Genomic DNA, 16,235 nt, shown 5'->3' with positions numbered 1-16,235 from the left:
GCTTTGAGGGCTGCACTTGCTGCCTGCAGAAAGCACGGAAAATCCAGGTGAAATCCTGGTTCCCCAGCCTGCCTGCATGTGAAGGTGCTACCCTAGACTGCTGCTTGGGTCATTCACCTTGGACTAGGAGGAAATGCAGGAGATGTTAATCAGGACCAGAGGACCAAAGATGCAGAACACAGGATTGACACTGAAGCCTCGACAATGAAGTTTTCACTACACTTTTGATTGCTGAACATCAGCTGTCATATAAATTGGAAATGGTAGAAAATCAGAAAGACAGGAAGGAGGCTTCTCTGCATAGTCTTGCCTACACCTTCCCCAAGGCAGTCCTACTAGCATCCTTTAAGCCCTGAGGACCTTGGGCCGGTGTCCAAGCCACTATCCAGAAAGTCTTAGCAGCTCACCAATGCTGGCAGAAACAAGCAGACTAAGAATATGAGAAACTCCTTTCTAGACAATTTCATGCTCCTACTGTGCCATTTAGTCCAGATGTAATAGCATCAGGGTAATCAAGTCTCACATGACAGCAATTTAATCACCTTTCCTAAATTTACTGTAAGTAATTAAAACTAAATGACCCGGGGCTTCCCTGGTGGCGCAGTGGTTAAGAATCCGCCTGCCAATGCAGGAGACACGGGTCCAAGCCCTGGTCTGGGAAGATCCCACATGCCGCGGAGCAACTAAGCCCACAAGCCACAACTACTGAGCCTGTGTGCCACAACTACTGAAGCCCACATGCCTAGAGTCCGTGCTCCCAACAAGAGAAGCCACCACAACGAGAAGCCTGCACACCACAATGAAGAGTAGCCCCCGCTCTTCGCAACCAAAGAAAAGCCCGCGCGCAGCAATGAAGACCTAACGCAGCCAAAAAAAAAATTAAAAAACAAAACTAAACTAAATGACCCAAAAATAATGGGAAAAATTTCATATGGGATGCAAGATGTCTCGTCTTATCACCAGAAGCTAACTTGCAGCGTTGGGTAGTCTCTAATGGCCTTCCTAGTCATTAGTCCCATATGGGCTGCCTATAGCTTCACCTAAACTTTTTTAGTTGGAAAAATAGTAGCAGCCACCATCTAAACCTCTACTGTTTCCCCAGCTAGAAATCTTATTAGGCTATCCAAGATTATACCTCCCCCAAAACAGCAACTAACTCTGGGACATTGTGCTAGGTCTTTCTATGAACTTCTCTCATATAAATAAGCTGGAGTTCCTTACAGAGCCTTAGTTTCCTTACCAAGTCTGTTCATGTCAATTCAGGACACTAACAGTGGGCTTTAGAGAGCTGCTCCTTTGTCTGCCCACCCACAGGAGGGGAGGGAGAGGTTACCAATTAGAGCAAACAAGGAAGTTATGGCACTGTCTCCCTTGGAAGGTCTGAGGCAAGAGGAGACAGAGTGGAAGTTACAAAGCCTCACGAGCTACTCTAGAACCAGGTGATCCAATGGATAAAGGCAAGTGTAGTTCTGGTTTTTAAGAGAATGGTGACATCTCAAAGTCTTACGTAGGAATCTGGAATGGGATATGGAGTAGCACAGGAACAATAAGAAAAAAGTCTGGATTGCCAAGATTTATTCATTGTAAAAATACAGAAATTGAGCTGGATGATTTCTAAGGCCCCATCTCATTCTAACATTCCAGGACCCAGTGTTGGAGCTAGATCATGAAAAACATGAGAAACTCTGAAGCTGAAACTTTATTCTAAAACTGAATCAAGAAGAAATAGATAACTCAAACAGACTAATGGCTAGAAATGAAATAGAATCTGTAATTTAAAAAAAGCTCCCTACAAACAAAAGTCCAGGACCAGATGGCTTCACTGGGGAATTCTACCAAATGTACAAAGCAGAACTTAAACTGATCCTTCTTAACTTCTTCCAAAAGACTGAAACTTTATTCTAAAGGTAATGGGGGTTCTTCAAAAGTTTTTGAATAGAACATGGATATGATCAGAGATATTCTTTAGGACGACAACACTGGCAACATGTCACCTCTGTGAGATGAGATAAAGTAATGAAGAAGAAGATGATAATGATACAGCTAACATTCTTTGTGCGAAGCACTGTTCTCAGTGCTTTATGTCTATTGACTCACTTAGTATTCCCAATAAACCTATGAGGCAACCCAGTTTTTACCCTATTTTATAATGAGAAAATCGGGCTCAAAGAGGTAAAGCCAATCCCCTAAGTGACTAGTAAGTGACAGACCCAGGATTCAGTCTGGGCAGTCTGACCCCAAAGCTCATGCTCTCATCCATAGGACCAATGCTGGAAGGGTGGATTTGGAAGAGAAAGAAAAATGGAGAAAGGAAAATAAGTTGGAGAACACAGTGATTCAGGAAGAGGTCTCTGGGTCTGACCTCTTTTCCGAACCTCTGCTCACAAACTGGCTACCAGCTACCTCCACACACCTGGATGTCCTACAGGTACTTCCAATCCCATGTGCCCCGCACAAGCCTTATCTCCTCACAAATCTGCTCCTCCCTCTCCCTTCCTCATCTCAGTGAGTACACCACCATCTACCCTGTTTTCCCAACTAGAAACCTGGGCTTCACCGACCAAATGTCCTCTCCCTTGCCCCTTACATTCCTTCCTTGCTCGTTTCTTGTCAGTCACCTTAGATTCCTTTACTTATGTCTAAAATTACTGATGTTCTCCAAGGTTTTGTCTTGGTTTCTTTTCTTTCAATGCCACACACTGTTCCTGGGTGGTCTCAGCTGTATCCACGGATTTGGTTACCACCTCCATGCCCACCGCCCCCAATCTGTACTTCAAGCACAGGCTTCTTTCCCGAACTCCAGTCCTATACAGCAAGTGCTGCACGTCAGGCCGCCTGCCACGAGCTCAACTTGTCACAGATGGAATGTGTCATTTCTCTGCTTCCCACCCTGCAAATCTTGCTCCTTCTCCACTGATTTCTATCTTAGTGACTGGCACACCAGAAACCTTATTGCTCCAGCAAGAAATCTAAGAATTTTCCTTAATTTCTCTCTCTTTCACTTCACATATCCAGGCAGTCATCATGCTTTATAGTTTTTACCACCCTGTTACTTCTCTCCATCTCCACTGCTATTGTGTTAGTTAAGGACCTCTTCCATTTTACCAGGATTATTTCAGTAGTCTTCCTGCCTCCATATTTACCCTCTACAGATCATCCTTCTCACCACAGCCAAAATGATCTTCATAAAATGGGAATTTAATCATGCTATTCCTTTTCTTTAAACTCTTAAATTACCACTACCCATTAAACTCCTTAGAGGATAGTCCATGATTTGGCTTTTGTCCATTTATATGGCCTTGTCTCCTGTCATATCCATTTCTTTCTGAATTCTATATTGTGGTCATTATGAATCGTTTACCATTCTTTCACATAACAAATATTTATTGAGTTCCCATAGGCCTTCAGGATATAACAGTGAAACGGAAAGATAAGGTACTTACCATTCTCAAACTAACATCTTGTGATAGACAGGTAAACAAGATACGGCCTGACAGTGATAATGTTATAATGAAGAAGATAAGATGTAACAGGGAGTGCTGGGACAGGTTACTTCTGAGAGGATAGTCAGCACAGCCTCTTTTTAAGTGGTGAAATCTGAGCTAACATCAAAATGAGGAGCCGTTTCTGAAATAAGATATGCTCTCTCACACTTTATATTCTTGATGTATCTAGAACATTCCTTTCTCCAGCCTGGGGGGGCTCTACTCATTTTTCAAGATTCAGTTCAAGGGTCATTTCCTTAATTAAGTCTTCTCTGACCCTTTCCTCTTCTGTGACCATACAGATTTCTATCACAGTACTTGTAACTTCTTGTTGCATATAGCTTACAAGTTCCTTGAGAAAAGAGATTGAGCCTTATGTAGTTTTCTGTCTTCAGTTGCCTACTACATTCTTCAGCATAGAGTGAGTCCTGAAGTGTTTGATGAAAGGGTGAAATACTTGAGACAGGTTTCTATTATCAGTGCTGTGCTGGAGCGAGCTCGTTCTGCTTGGGAGAGCTGACTGGTAGCGTCTCTTCCCAACTCAGTGTTCACTGATATCACTGGTCATAGGGGGAAACTTTGTATCATGGGAATTGGCAAATGCTACAAATCAGGCCACTTATTTTTTCCTTTGGAGAACTGGTTGTTAACAATTTATCAGCACACCACTGGTAGCAGCGTACCAGAAAAATTTCTGGCTTTTTTTTTTTTTTTGCAATTAAAGTTATACATGCATGAAGTTTAAAGCATATTGTTCTGGCGGTTTTATTATGAATAATAGTAGTCCCCTGTTCCCTCAACTCATTTCCTTCTTCCCAGAGACAACTCTGACTTCTTTTTGCTGAGTATTTCAGTATTTACTTCCATGGCTATAGATAATAACATGCTTATATTACATCTTAATTTTTCAGTTTTTTTTTTTTTTAGTGACTATTAGCTTAATACAAACAGCTATATATATTGGTCAATATAAATAAACTGCATGGTAACCACAAATCAAAAACCTATGATATATACACAGAAATTAAAGAGAAAGATAAACATAACACTAAAGAAAATCAAACCATAATGAAAAAGTCTAAAAGAAGAAAGGAACAGAGAAGAACTACAAAAATAATCAGAAAATAATTTTTAAAATGGCAATAAGTACATATCTATCAGTAATTGCTTTATTTATTAAAAAAATTTTTTTTGGTATCAAGACAGCATTTATTTTTATTTTTATTGTTAGTTTCAGCTTCACAACAAAATGAATCAGTTATATATATACATATGTTCCCATATCTCTTCCCGCTTGTGTCTCCCTCCCTCCCACCCTCCCTATCCCACCCCTCCAGGCGCTCACAAAGCACCAAGCTGATCTCCCTGTGCTATGCGGCTGCTTCCCACTAGCTATCTACTTTACGTTTGGTAGTGTATATATGTCCATGCCTCTCTCTTGCTTTGTCACAGTTTACCCTTCCCCCTCCCCATAGCCTCAAGTCCATTCTCTAGTAAGTCTGTGTCTTTATTCCTGTTTCACCCCTAGGTTTTTCATGATATTTTTTTCCCTTAAATTCCATATATATGTGTTAGCATATGGTATTTGTCTCTCTCTTTCTGACTTACTTCACTCTGTATGACAGACTCTAGGTCTATCCACCTCATTACAAATAGCTCAATTTCGTTTCTTTTTATGGCTGAGTAATATTCCATTGTATATATGTGCCACATCTTCTTTATCCATTCATCCGATGATGCACACTTAGGTTGTTTCCATCTCTGGGCTATTGTAAATAGAGCTGCAATGAACATTTTGGTACATGACTCTTTTTGAATTATGGTTTTCTCAGGGTATATGCCCAGTAGTGGGATTGCTGGGTCATATGGTAGTTCTATTTGTAGTTTTTTAAGGAACCTCCATACTGTTCTCCACAGTGGCTGTATCAATTTACATTCCTACCAACAGTGTAAGAGGGTTCCCTTTTCTCCACACCCTCTCCAGCATTTATTGTTTCTAGATTTTTTGATGATGGCCATTCTGACTGGTGTGAGATGATATCTCATTGTAGTTTTGATTTGCATTCCTCTAATGATTAGTGATGTTGAGCATTCTTTCATGTGTTTGTTGGCAGTCTGCATATCTTCTTTGGAGAAATGTCTATTTAGGTCTTCTGCCCATTTTTGGAGTGGGTTGTTTGTTTTTTTGTTATTAAGCTGCATGAGCTGCTTATAAATTTTGGAGATTAATCCTTTGTCTGCTTCATTTGCAAATATTTTCTCCCATTCTGAGGGTTGTCTTTTGGTCTTGTTTATGGTTTCCTTTGCTGCGCAAAAGCTTTTAAGTTTCATTAGGTCCCATTTGTTTATTTTTGTTTTTATTTCCATTTCTCTAGGAGGTGGGTCAAAAAGGACCTTGCTGTGATTTATGTCATAGAGTGTCCTGCCTATGTTTTCCTCTAAGAGTTTGATAGTTTCTGGCCTTACATTTAGGTCTTTAATCCATTTTGAGCTTATTTTTGTGTATGGTGTTAGGGAGTGATCTAATCTCATACTTTTACATGTAGCTGTCCAGTTTTCCCAGCACCACTTATTGAAGAGGCTGTCCTTTCTCCACTGTACATTCCTGCCTCCTTTATCAAAGATAAGGTGATCATATGTGCGTGGGTTTATCTCTGGGCTTTCTATCCTGTTCCATTGATCTATATTTCTGTTTTTGTGCCAGTACCATACTGTCTTGATTACTGTAGCTTTGTAGTATACTCTGAAGTCAGGAAGCCTGATTCCTCCAGCTCTGTTTTTCGTTCTCAAGATTGCTTTGGCTATTCGGGGTCTTTTGTGTTTCCATACAAATTGTGAAATTTTTTGTTCTAGTTCTGTGAAAAATGCCAGTGGTAGTTTGATAGGGATTGCATTGAATCTGTAGATTGCTTTGGGTAGTAGAGTCATTTCCACAATGTTGATTCTTCCAATCCAAGAACATGGTATATCTCTCCATCTATTTGTATCATCTTTAATTTCTTTCATCAGTGTCTTATAATTTTCTGCATACAGGTCTTTTGTCTCCTTAGGTAGGTTTATTCCTAGATATTTTATTCTTTTTGTTGCAGTGGTAAATGGGAGTGTTTTCTTGATTTCACTTTCAGATTTTTCATCCTTAGTGTATAGGAATGCCAGAGATTTCTGTGCATTAATTTTGTATCCTGCTACTTTACCAAATTCATTGATTAGCTCTAGTAGTTTTCTGGTAGCATCTTTAGGATTCTCTATGTATAGTATCATGTCATCTGCAAAGAGTGACAGCTTTACTTCTTCTTTTCCGATTTGGATTTCTTTTATTTCCTTTTCTTCTCTGATTGCTGTGGCTAAAACTTCCAAAACTATGTTGAATAAGAGGGGTGAGAGTGGGCAACCTTGTCTTGTTCCTGATCTTAGTGGAAATGCTTTCAGTTTTTCACCATTGAGGACGATGTTGGCTGTGGGTTTTTCATATATGGCCTTTATTATGTTGAGGAAAGTTCCCTCTATGCCTACTTTCTGCAGGGTTTTTATCATAAATGGGTGTTGAATTTTGTCAAAAGCTTTCTCTGTATCTGTTGAGATGATCATATGGTTTTTCTCCTTCAGTTTGTTAATATGGTGTATCACGTTGATTGATTTGCATATATTGAAGAATCCTTGCATTCCTGGAATAAACCCCACTTGATCATGGTGTATGATCCGTTTAATGTGCTGTTAGATTCTGTTTGCTAGTATTTTGTTGAGAATTTTTGCATCTACGTTCATCAGTGATACTGGCCTGTAGTTTTCTTTCTTTGTGACATCCTTGTCTGGTTTTGGTATCAGGGTGATGGTGGCCTCGTAGAATGAGTTGGGGAGTGTTCCTCCCTCTGCTATATTTTGGAAGAGTTTGAGAAGGATAGGTGATAGCTCTTCTCTAAATCTTTGATAGAATTTGCCTGTGAAGCCATCTGGTCCTGGGCTTTTGCTTGTTGGAAGATTTTTAATCACAGTTTCAATTTCAGTGCTTGTGATTGGTCTGTTCATATTTTCTATTTCTTCCTGATTCAGTCTTGGCAGGTTGTGCCTTTCTAAGAATTTGTCCATTTCTTCCAGGTTGTCCATTTTATTGGCATAGAGTTGCTTGTAGTAATCTCTCATGATCTTTTGTATTTCTGCAGTGTCAGTTGTTACTTCCCCTTTTTCATTTCTAATTCCATTGATTTCAGTCTTCTCCCTTTTTTTCTTGATGAGTCTGGCTAATGGTTTATCAATTTTGTTTATCCTTTCAAAGAACCAGCTTTTAGTTTTATTGGTCTTTGCTATCGTTTCCTTCATTTCTTTTTCATTTATTTCTGATCTGATTTTTATGATTTCTTTCCTTCTGCTAACTTTGGGGTTTTTTTGTTCTTTCTCTAATTGCTTTAGGTGCCAAGGTTAGGTTGTTTATTCGAGATGTTTCCTGTTTCTTAAGGTAGGATTGTATTGCTATAAACTTTCCTCTTAGAACTGCTTTTGCTGCATCCCATAGATTTGGAGTCGTCGTGTCTCCATTGTCATTTGTTTCTAGGTATTTTTTGATTTCCTCTTTGATTTCTTCAGTGATCACTTCATTATTAAGTAGTGTATTGTTTAGCCTCCATGTGTTTGTATTTTTTACAGATCTTTTCCTGTAATTGATATCTAGTCTCATAGCGTTGTGGTTGGAAAAGATACTTGATACAATTTCAATTTTCTTAAATTTACCAAGGCTTGATTTGTGACCCAAGATATGATCTATCCTGGAGAATGTTCCATGAGCACTTGAGAAAAATGTGTATTCTGTTGCTTTTGGATGGGATGTCCTATAAATATCAATTAAGTCCATCTTGTTTAATGTATCATTTAAAGCTTGTGTTTCCTTATTTATTTTCATTTTGGATGATCTGTCCATTGGTGAAAGTGGGGTGTTAACGTCCCCTACTATGAATGTGTTACTGTCGATTTCCCCTTTTATGGTTGTTACTATTTGCCTTATGTATTGAGGTGCTCCTATGTTGGGTGCATAAATATTTACAATTGTTATATCTTCTTCTTGGATCGATCCTTTGATTATTATGTAGTGTCCTTCTTTGTCTCTTCTAATAGTCTTTAAAGTCTATTTTGTCTGATATGAGAATTGCTACTCCAGCTTTCTTTTGGTTTCCATTTGCATGAAATGCCTTTTTCCATCCCCTTACTTTCAGTCTGTATGTGTCTCTAAGTCTGAAGTGGGTCTCTTGTAGACAGCAGATATACGGGTCTTGTTTTTGTATCCATTCAGCCAATCTGTGTCTTTTGGTGGGAGCATTTAGTCCATTTACATTTAAGGTAATTATCGATATATATGTTCCCATTCCCATTTTCTTAATTGTTTTGGGTTCGTTATTGTAGGTCTTTTCCTTCTCTTGTGTTTCTTGCCTAGAGAAGTTCCTTTAGCAGTTGTTGTAAAGCTGGTTTGGTGGTGGTGAATCCTCTTAGCTTTTGCTTGTCTGTAAAGGTTTTAATTTCTCCATCAAATCAGAATGAGATCCTTGCTGGGTAGAGTAATCTTGGTTGCAGGTTTTTCTCCTTCATCACTTTCAATATGTCCTGCCACTCCCTTCTGGCTTGCAGAGTTTCTGCTGAAAGATCAGCTGTTAACCTTATGGGGATTCCCTTGTGTGTTATTTGTTGTTTTTCCCTTGTTGCTTTTAATATGCTTTCTTTGTATTTAATTTTTGACAGTTTGATTAATATGTGTCTTGGAGTATTTCTCCTTGGATTTATCCTGTATGGGACTCTCTGTGCTTCTTGGACTTGATTAACTATTTCCTTTCCCATATTAGGGAAGTTTTCAACTATAATCTCTTCAAATATTTTCTCAGTCCCTTTCTTTTTCTCTCCTTCTTGGACCCCTATAATTCGAATGTTGGTGCGTTTAATGTTGTCCCAGAGGTGTCTGAGACTGTCCTCAGTTCTTTTCATTCTTTTTTCTTTATTCTGCTCTGCATTAGTTATTTCCACTATTTTATCTTCCAGGTCACTTATCCGTTCTTCTGACTCAGTTATTCTGCTATTGATCCCATCTAGAGTATTTTTCATTTCATTTATTGTGTTGTTCATCATTGTTTGTTTTATCTTTAGTTCTTCTAGGTCCTTGTTAACTGTTTCTTGCATTTTGTCTATTCTATTTCCAAGATTTTGGATCATCTTTACTATCATTATTCTGAATTCTTTTTCAGGTAGACTGCCTATTTCCTCTTCATTTGTTAGGTCTGGTGGGTTTTTATCTTGCTCCTTCATCTGCTGTGTGTTTTTCTGTCTTTTCATTTTGCTTATCTTACTGTGTTTGGGGTCTCCTTTTTGTAGGCTGAAGGTTCATAGTTCCTGTTGTTTTTAGTGTCTGTCCCCAGTGGCTAAGGTTGGTTAAGTGGGTTGTGTAGGCTTCCTGGTGGAGGGTACTAGTGCCTGTGTTGTGGTGGATGAGGCTGGATCTTGTCTTTCTGGTGGGCAGGTCCACGTCTGGTGGTGTGTTTGGGGGTGTCTGTAGACTTATTATGATTTTGGGCAGCCTCTCTGCTAATGGGTGGGGTTGTGTTCCTGTCTTGCTAGTTGTTTGGCATAGGATGTCCAGCACTGTAGCTTGCTGGTCGTTGAGTGAAGCTGGGTGCTGGCGTTGAGATGGAGATCTCTGGGAGATTTTCGCCGTTTGATATTCTGTGCAGCTGGGAGGCCTCTTGTCGACCAGTGTTCTGAAGTTGGCTCTCCCACCTCAGAAGCACAGCACTAACTCCTGGCTGCAGCACCAAGAGCCTTTCATCCACACGGCTCCTTAATTTGGGATGATTCGTTGTCTATTCATGTATTCCACAGATGCAGGGTTCATCAAGTTGATTGTGGAGCTTTAATCCGCTGCTTCTGAGGCTGCTGGGAGAGATTTCCCTTTCTCTTCTTTGTTCTCACAGCTCCCAGGGGCTCAGCTTTGGATTTGGCCCCGCCTGTGCATGCAGGTCGCCGGAGGGCGTCTGTTCTTTGCTCAGACAGGACGGGGTTAAAGGAGCCACTGATTCGGAGGCTCTGGCTCACTCAGGCCGGGGGGGGGGGGGGGGGGGGGGGCGGGGCGGGGCGGGTAGGGAGGGTCACGGAGTGCGGGGCGGGCCTGCGGCGGCAGACACCAGTGTGACGTTGCGCCAGCCTGAGGCGCGCTGTGCGTTTTTCCGGGGGAGTTGTCCCTGGATCCTGGGACCCTGGCAGTGGCGGGCTGCACAGGCTCCCCGGGAGGGGTTTTGGATAGTGACCTGTGTTTGCACACAGGCTTCTTATCTCAGCTCTCTTTTTATGGAACTCGTATTCAGATGTTAGACATCCTGGACTAGTCCTCTAATTTTCTATCATTTCTCTTCTATGTTCCATCTCTTTATCTTTTTGTTCTACTTTTTGTGAAATTTCAAATTTACCTTCCAATTCTTTTATTGAGGTTTTCCTTTTTGTTATCATATATATATATATATATATATATATATATATATATATATATATATATATATATACTTTTTTTTTTTTTTTTTTGCGGTATGCGGGCCTCTCACTGTTGTGGCCTCTCCCGTTGCGGAGCACAGGCTCCGGACGTGCAGGCTCAGTGGCCATGGCTCACGGGCCCAGCCGCTCCGTGGCATGTGGGATCCTCCTGGACTGGGGCACGAACCCGTGTCCCCTGCATCGGCAGGCGGACTCTCAACCACTGCGCCACCAGGGAAGTCCCCTAGCCTAGTGATTTTTAAAATTTGTTTTATAGATCAGTTTTCACATTCTATAGGAAGGATAAGTGCCCCTTCCCCACTGTATTCCAAACAACTGTGTTTTTACCAGTTTTAAATAATGAGTTTCTGCTTAAGATTTATCTTAAGAAAAAGTTTCCTTTCTAAAAAGTCTGAAAACCATTGGTAACATCTTTCCTGTCTTCCACCACGAATGTTTGCATTTTACACAAGGAAAACACCTGAGGTCCATACAGAGGAAGAATCTCATTAAGCATCATTCAAGTCTTACTCCAAGTTCAGGGTGTTCATAAACTAAGATTTTAGGGCATTCTAAAGCGTCTTAAAATGGGGAAAGATTCTCTATAACTTGTAACAGAGAAGCTCTCCCTCAAAAATGGAAAGTGTCTTATATGTCCATTCCTCCTAGGCCTCTGCTTTCTTCAGGGCTGCTGTGGGATACTGAGATAGGGGAAGGTGACCCTTAGACAGTGGTACAGTGTCATTCCAGTCCTGCCAGTGGCTCACTACTGTGGCCATCCCATCAAGTAGAATATCAAAGCAAGAGAAGGCAGCTTCTCTCAGGACTACAATTGTCATAAGTATGAGAAGACTGATGGAAATGCTTTCAGAGACCACATTAAATAGTATGGAGCCAAAACCAAGGCCTAGGCACTATTCCTTCTTTCATCCTTTCCCCTTTCTTCCTCTCCCCAAGCTGACCCCTTTCCTAGGCTGGACTGGCCTCCAAAGCCTCCCAGAGATACCAGGGGCCTTGCCTCAAGTGGGTACAGGGGGCAACATACCCTTCCTCCACGGTAACTGAGTTCATGAGAAGGCAACTGGTGACAGTCACTCTATCTCTTATGACACAGGATGAACCAATGACTGAGTGCTTAATGGATGACTTCTCTCCAACCTGTGTATCTGGCCCAATGAGGCTGTCAACTCCAACCTGCAAAAGGCAAATATAAATATAAAAATTTGTCCACCCATCTCAACCAACTGCAAACCAACCCTCCAGATCCCTTGAGCTGGGTCTAATGGGATCTTTCCCAAAGACACTTTAGCAAGAGGGATCATCATCAGTATTTCTCAGGGCCACAAGGTCATATAATATCTCTGAGACCAATTCAAACTTACACACTCTTGCACTTGTGTATATAGACGTGCTCTCCTGAAGACAGTGCTCAAATCAGGGTAAGAAGAGGGATAGAGATGGAAAGCTCCTGTGTCTGAGTCCAAAGACTATATAACGGACCTTCCTTAGAGGGTCTGTGTGGCTGGGCTCAGCACCTGTCCAGGCAATCTTCCTGAGTGCCTGGGCTGGAAGGTAAGATTTTATAACCAGAACTCAATTTGGGATTTCCCTGGGGCCAATGAGGTTCAGGGATTGACCTGAGGAGAAGCTGGGAGAAGCTGGTTTGGGGAGAAGCCCCAAACCAGCTTCTCAAGAACAAGCCTCAGAATACCCAGACACTGTCCCATAACTGCCCTGTCCAAGCTAGCACTTACCAGGTGTTTGCTGACAATCTGGGCTGATGAATGGACCAGTGATTCTTCCGGACAGATAACAGGTAGCAATTTGGACACCTTGAGGAAAGAGGTTTGGTCACTAAACACAGACCAGAAAACACCTGAAAGCACCTTAAGTAGAACCCTGTGTCCAGCAGAGATGTGGGGAGTTCGCAGCCACAGCCTCCTCCTGTCTGGATGAGGCAGGCTGATGCATTTCCCCTAGGACAGGGATTGTTTACACAGCAGCTTCTAGATAATCTTATCCTCAGTTTCCTAGCTGAGAGTCTCCTCCCTGAAAGTAATGCCACCTCCCTCAGCTGGGAGGCTGTGAGACAAGCCTTTGAGATACCCAGGCAGCACTTGGGAGAGGAGGCGTAAAGAGAGCAAGAAGCTTCCTGAGGCCTGACCACAGTCATGCTAGGTTCCCACTCACCTCCTGGACCACAGTGGCCATGCACGAGGTGAGGACGGGAGTAATGTTAGACAACTCCACAATCAGGACAGACCCTGAGAAGGCATCCATGTTCTTCACCAGGCAAAATAAAATGCTGAAGGGGAAATTCACACTATTCTCTTTCCAGTATGAGAAAACTGAAAACGTTATGGGTATAGAGTGTTTTATCTCTGGACCCATTAGGAAGGCACAGATAGTGTGTCTATCTGTGATTCTCCAGCATGGGCAGAATGCTGGTCGGAGCACTGTGTGTGGTAGTCACACTAGCTGAGGGAGGCCTTGCTAGACTGGCTACAATGGAGATGTGAAGGCTAATCCCTCAGTCCCTATCCCTGGGATCTCCTCTATTACACTTCAGCCAAGGCCATTCAGGCCTGTCTGATGCACAGCCCCTGCTGACACTTCAGAGGATACTTCTCTGGCCTCAGGCTATCTGTGGACTTGCTTTCAGACCAGTCGGACAGACTCAAGTCATAGAATTGAAGAAAGAGAACTCAAAGTCAAATTAAGGAAGCTTTCTATACCTTTAACCCTAAATTGGGGCTAACTTTACCCAGGACTGCCCTGAGCAAACATTGGACTAGTTGTGATTTCTCATAAACTCTCTAGCTTGGATTCCCTTGGATTTAACCAATCCAGGTTGAGGCCAGATTGAGGTCTGGGGCTGGGACCATATCTACCACATGGTGTGGGTCCTGAAGATTCTTGAGTCAGGTTTTCTTCAGGGATTCAATCCCAATCCCAGTGTTCCCTTCCTCCTGTGCCTGCTACACAATAAAGAGCTCCTGCACATGCTCGGCCTCTTCACTGTCCCCTTCTTCACCCCTTGCCTTAACTAAAACCTGGCCTGCCTTTAGGGCACTGCTTCCCCTTAAATAGAAGCTGCTCATTCTTCATATCTCACAAACCTCAGGATTAAAAGGGTGGATTGGCAAGACTCCTCATGCTCTAATGCTGTTCTCCAGATACTTCTCTCTCATGGGCATTCCTTCCTTGATGCTTTGCCATCTGGCTACTCTATACTCTGCTCCTTTGCCTCCTTAAGAAAGCTTCCTCTGTGTGCCTATGTTTACATCATCACAGTAATGATTACACAGTATTTATCTGCTTGTTTATGAAGTGCTGTAGATATCCCCATGCCGAGCAGAACAGGAGAAGGCTGTTCAAGCCACAGGCAAGAAGTTAAGCCTTCTTGGAGATCTTGGCCTTTCTTTGGAGCCACAGAGGCTCTGCCTCTATGGACCAGACCCCTCACTTCCCCTTTTGCTGTACTTGGGTACCCCAATGGTTTCTCCTGACATGCCAGGTCTTGTTCAACCTTTGGAATGAGAGGGATTCTGAACAAGTCACTGTGTATCTAATGAAGAAATAAGACAAAAGGCTCAGTCTGTTCCTGGGACAGGAACTCCCACGATTTCTCTTCTGAACCCATCCTCTCACCTGTCTGTTGGCTTCCATGTAGAGTCCTAGGGTGCTCACTCGAGAGCAGAGCCCCTCTTTCATGATGTGGACGTAACAGCGCACCTGTGACCTGGACAAATCTTCCCAGCTGTCTCCTCGACAGGCATTCCAGCAGGCATCATAGGGAGCAAAGGTCAGCGTATTGGCTTCTTTTATAAAACTGTAAATATCTTCAGAACAAAAACCCAAACCGAGCAAGTACATGAGAGACATGACAGAGAGGATACAGAATCAGTCAAGTTTTGAAAGAGGGTACAGCTTAAACCTCTTCCCCCGCAATGCACCCATGCCGCATGTACCCTGGGAAAATCCCACTAAAACCTGAAAGCCTAAGTCAAATTAAAAGAGGCAATGTGCTTTCCTGTACATCTGAAATACTGTATGATATAAAAATGCTTAAAAAGAGGTCCTACAAGCAAGTTTGACTGACAAGCAAGCACTACTAGGGAAAATAAAATAGATGACTCTTGTACACCATGGAGTAGCAGAAGCAACTGTCCAGGCTTTAGTGACCAGCCATGTTGGCTTTGTGCTGCTAGCCTCCATTATCATATCAGATAGTTGTGCTATGAGAGAAATAGCACAGGACTTGGGCCTCAGTTTTTCAACTCGTACAACAATGATTTGAAATCTTTTATTTTATGGTAAGAAAACTGGGGCTCAGAAGACTAAATAACCTGCCTTAGGTCATAGAGCTAATAAATGGCAGAGTAAAATTTCAAACCCAGGTCTGAGATGCTAAGCCCTGATATCTTAACCATCATGCTACACTGTCTCCATTTATTCCTTTGATAAGTACATTTTTTGGAACATCTACTATGAGCCCAGGACTGGGCCAGGGACCAGGCAAGGATATGAGAGCAAACAAGACTGACCTCGTCCCTACATCCTGGAAAGGTGATAGTCTGTTGGCTCTGGTTGGACTGTCATTATACAGCCCTTCACCTTTCTTCCCTTGACAGGAGAGGCTGAGTTTAGTCAGGGGTGGGGCCCCCAGAGCCTAGAGAATAGGGGAACTGAGAAGTGGTGTGCAGAGTTCAAAGTCAAAAAGGTCTAGAGAGGAACACAGCCAAACCAGAGCTGTTAACCAGAGAATGGACCTGAGGTATGATTAGCCTGTCCCTGAAGAGCACAGTGACAGGATTTGCTTGAGCAAGCCCACCCAGAGCTCAGGGAGTGGCGTCAGCTAGCCTGTCCTAACTGTTGGCTAGATGAAAACCTGATGCCTTGAGACAGGCATCTTGGGCTGGGCTAAGTTGCCCAGCCACTCTTCCAAAGGTATTGTTACCCCTACCTTACTGCACCAACTCAAGCACTGACCTAAGGACTTCAGCTCCTTTTTCTTTAGATCCTCTTCTTTTTCTTCCTGTCCTTGTTGTGATGAAGCTGAGGAGAACTGTTTTCTTACTAGGTATGGAATCAGTTCGCTCCGGATGGAAGTGATTGACCTAGGAAGAAAGAGTGGTCAAACATGAGAAATCTGACTATCTGGATCCAATCAGAATCAAAAACTGTGCATCCAAGGAAAAGGCAATGCCACCTTGGGACTGACAGAGATTAGAAATGACAAGGATTTGGCAG

General features: G+C 42.3%; 1 protein-coding gene across 1 annotated transcript in view; it reads right to left on the bottom strand.

Annotated features, from left to right (window-relative positions):
• The window catches only part of EIF2B3 (eukaryotic translation initiation factor 2B subunit gamma), a 169,278-nt gene that overhangs the window by 15,903 nt on the left and 137,140 nt on the right, over positions 1-16,235 (bottom strand). The window contains exons 7-10 of the mRNA XM_060140215.1: positions 15,975-16,102; positions 14,634-14,824; positions 12,737-12,814; positions 12,028-12,176 (exon numbers count right to left, since the gene is read on the bottom strand). Coding sequence (XP_059996198.1) covers positions 12,028-12,176; positions 12,737-12,814; positions 14,634-14,824; positions 15,975-16,102 — 546 coding nt within the window. The remainder of the gene's footprint in view (positions 1-12,027; positions 12,177-12,736; positions 12,815-14,633; positions 14,825-15,974; positions 16,103-16,235) is intronic.

Source organism: Lagenorhynchus albirostris, chromosome 2 (assembly GCF_949774975.1).
Source record: "Lagenorhynchus albirostris chromosome 2, mLagAlb1.1, whole genome shotgun sequence".
Lineage (NCBI taxonomy): Eukaryota > Metazoa > Chordata > Mammalia > Artiodactyla > Delphinidae > Lagenorhynchus > Lagenorhynchus albirostris.
The sequence above is the reverse complement of the archived record's forward strand: the minus strand, read 5'-3'. Positions and strand labels throughout refer to the sequence as shown.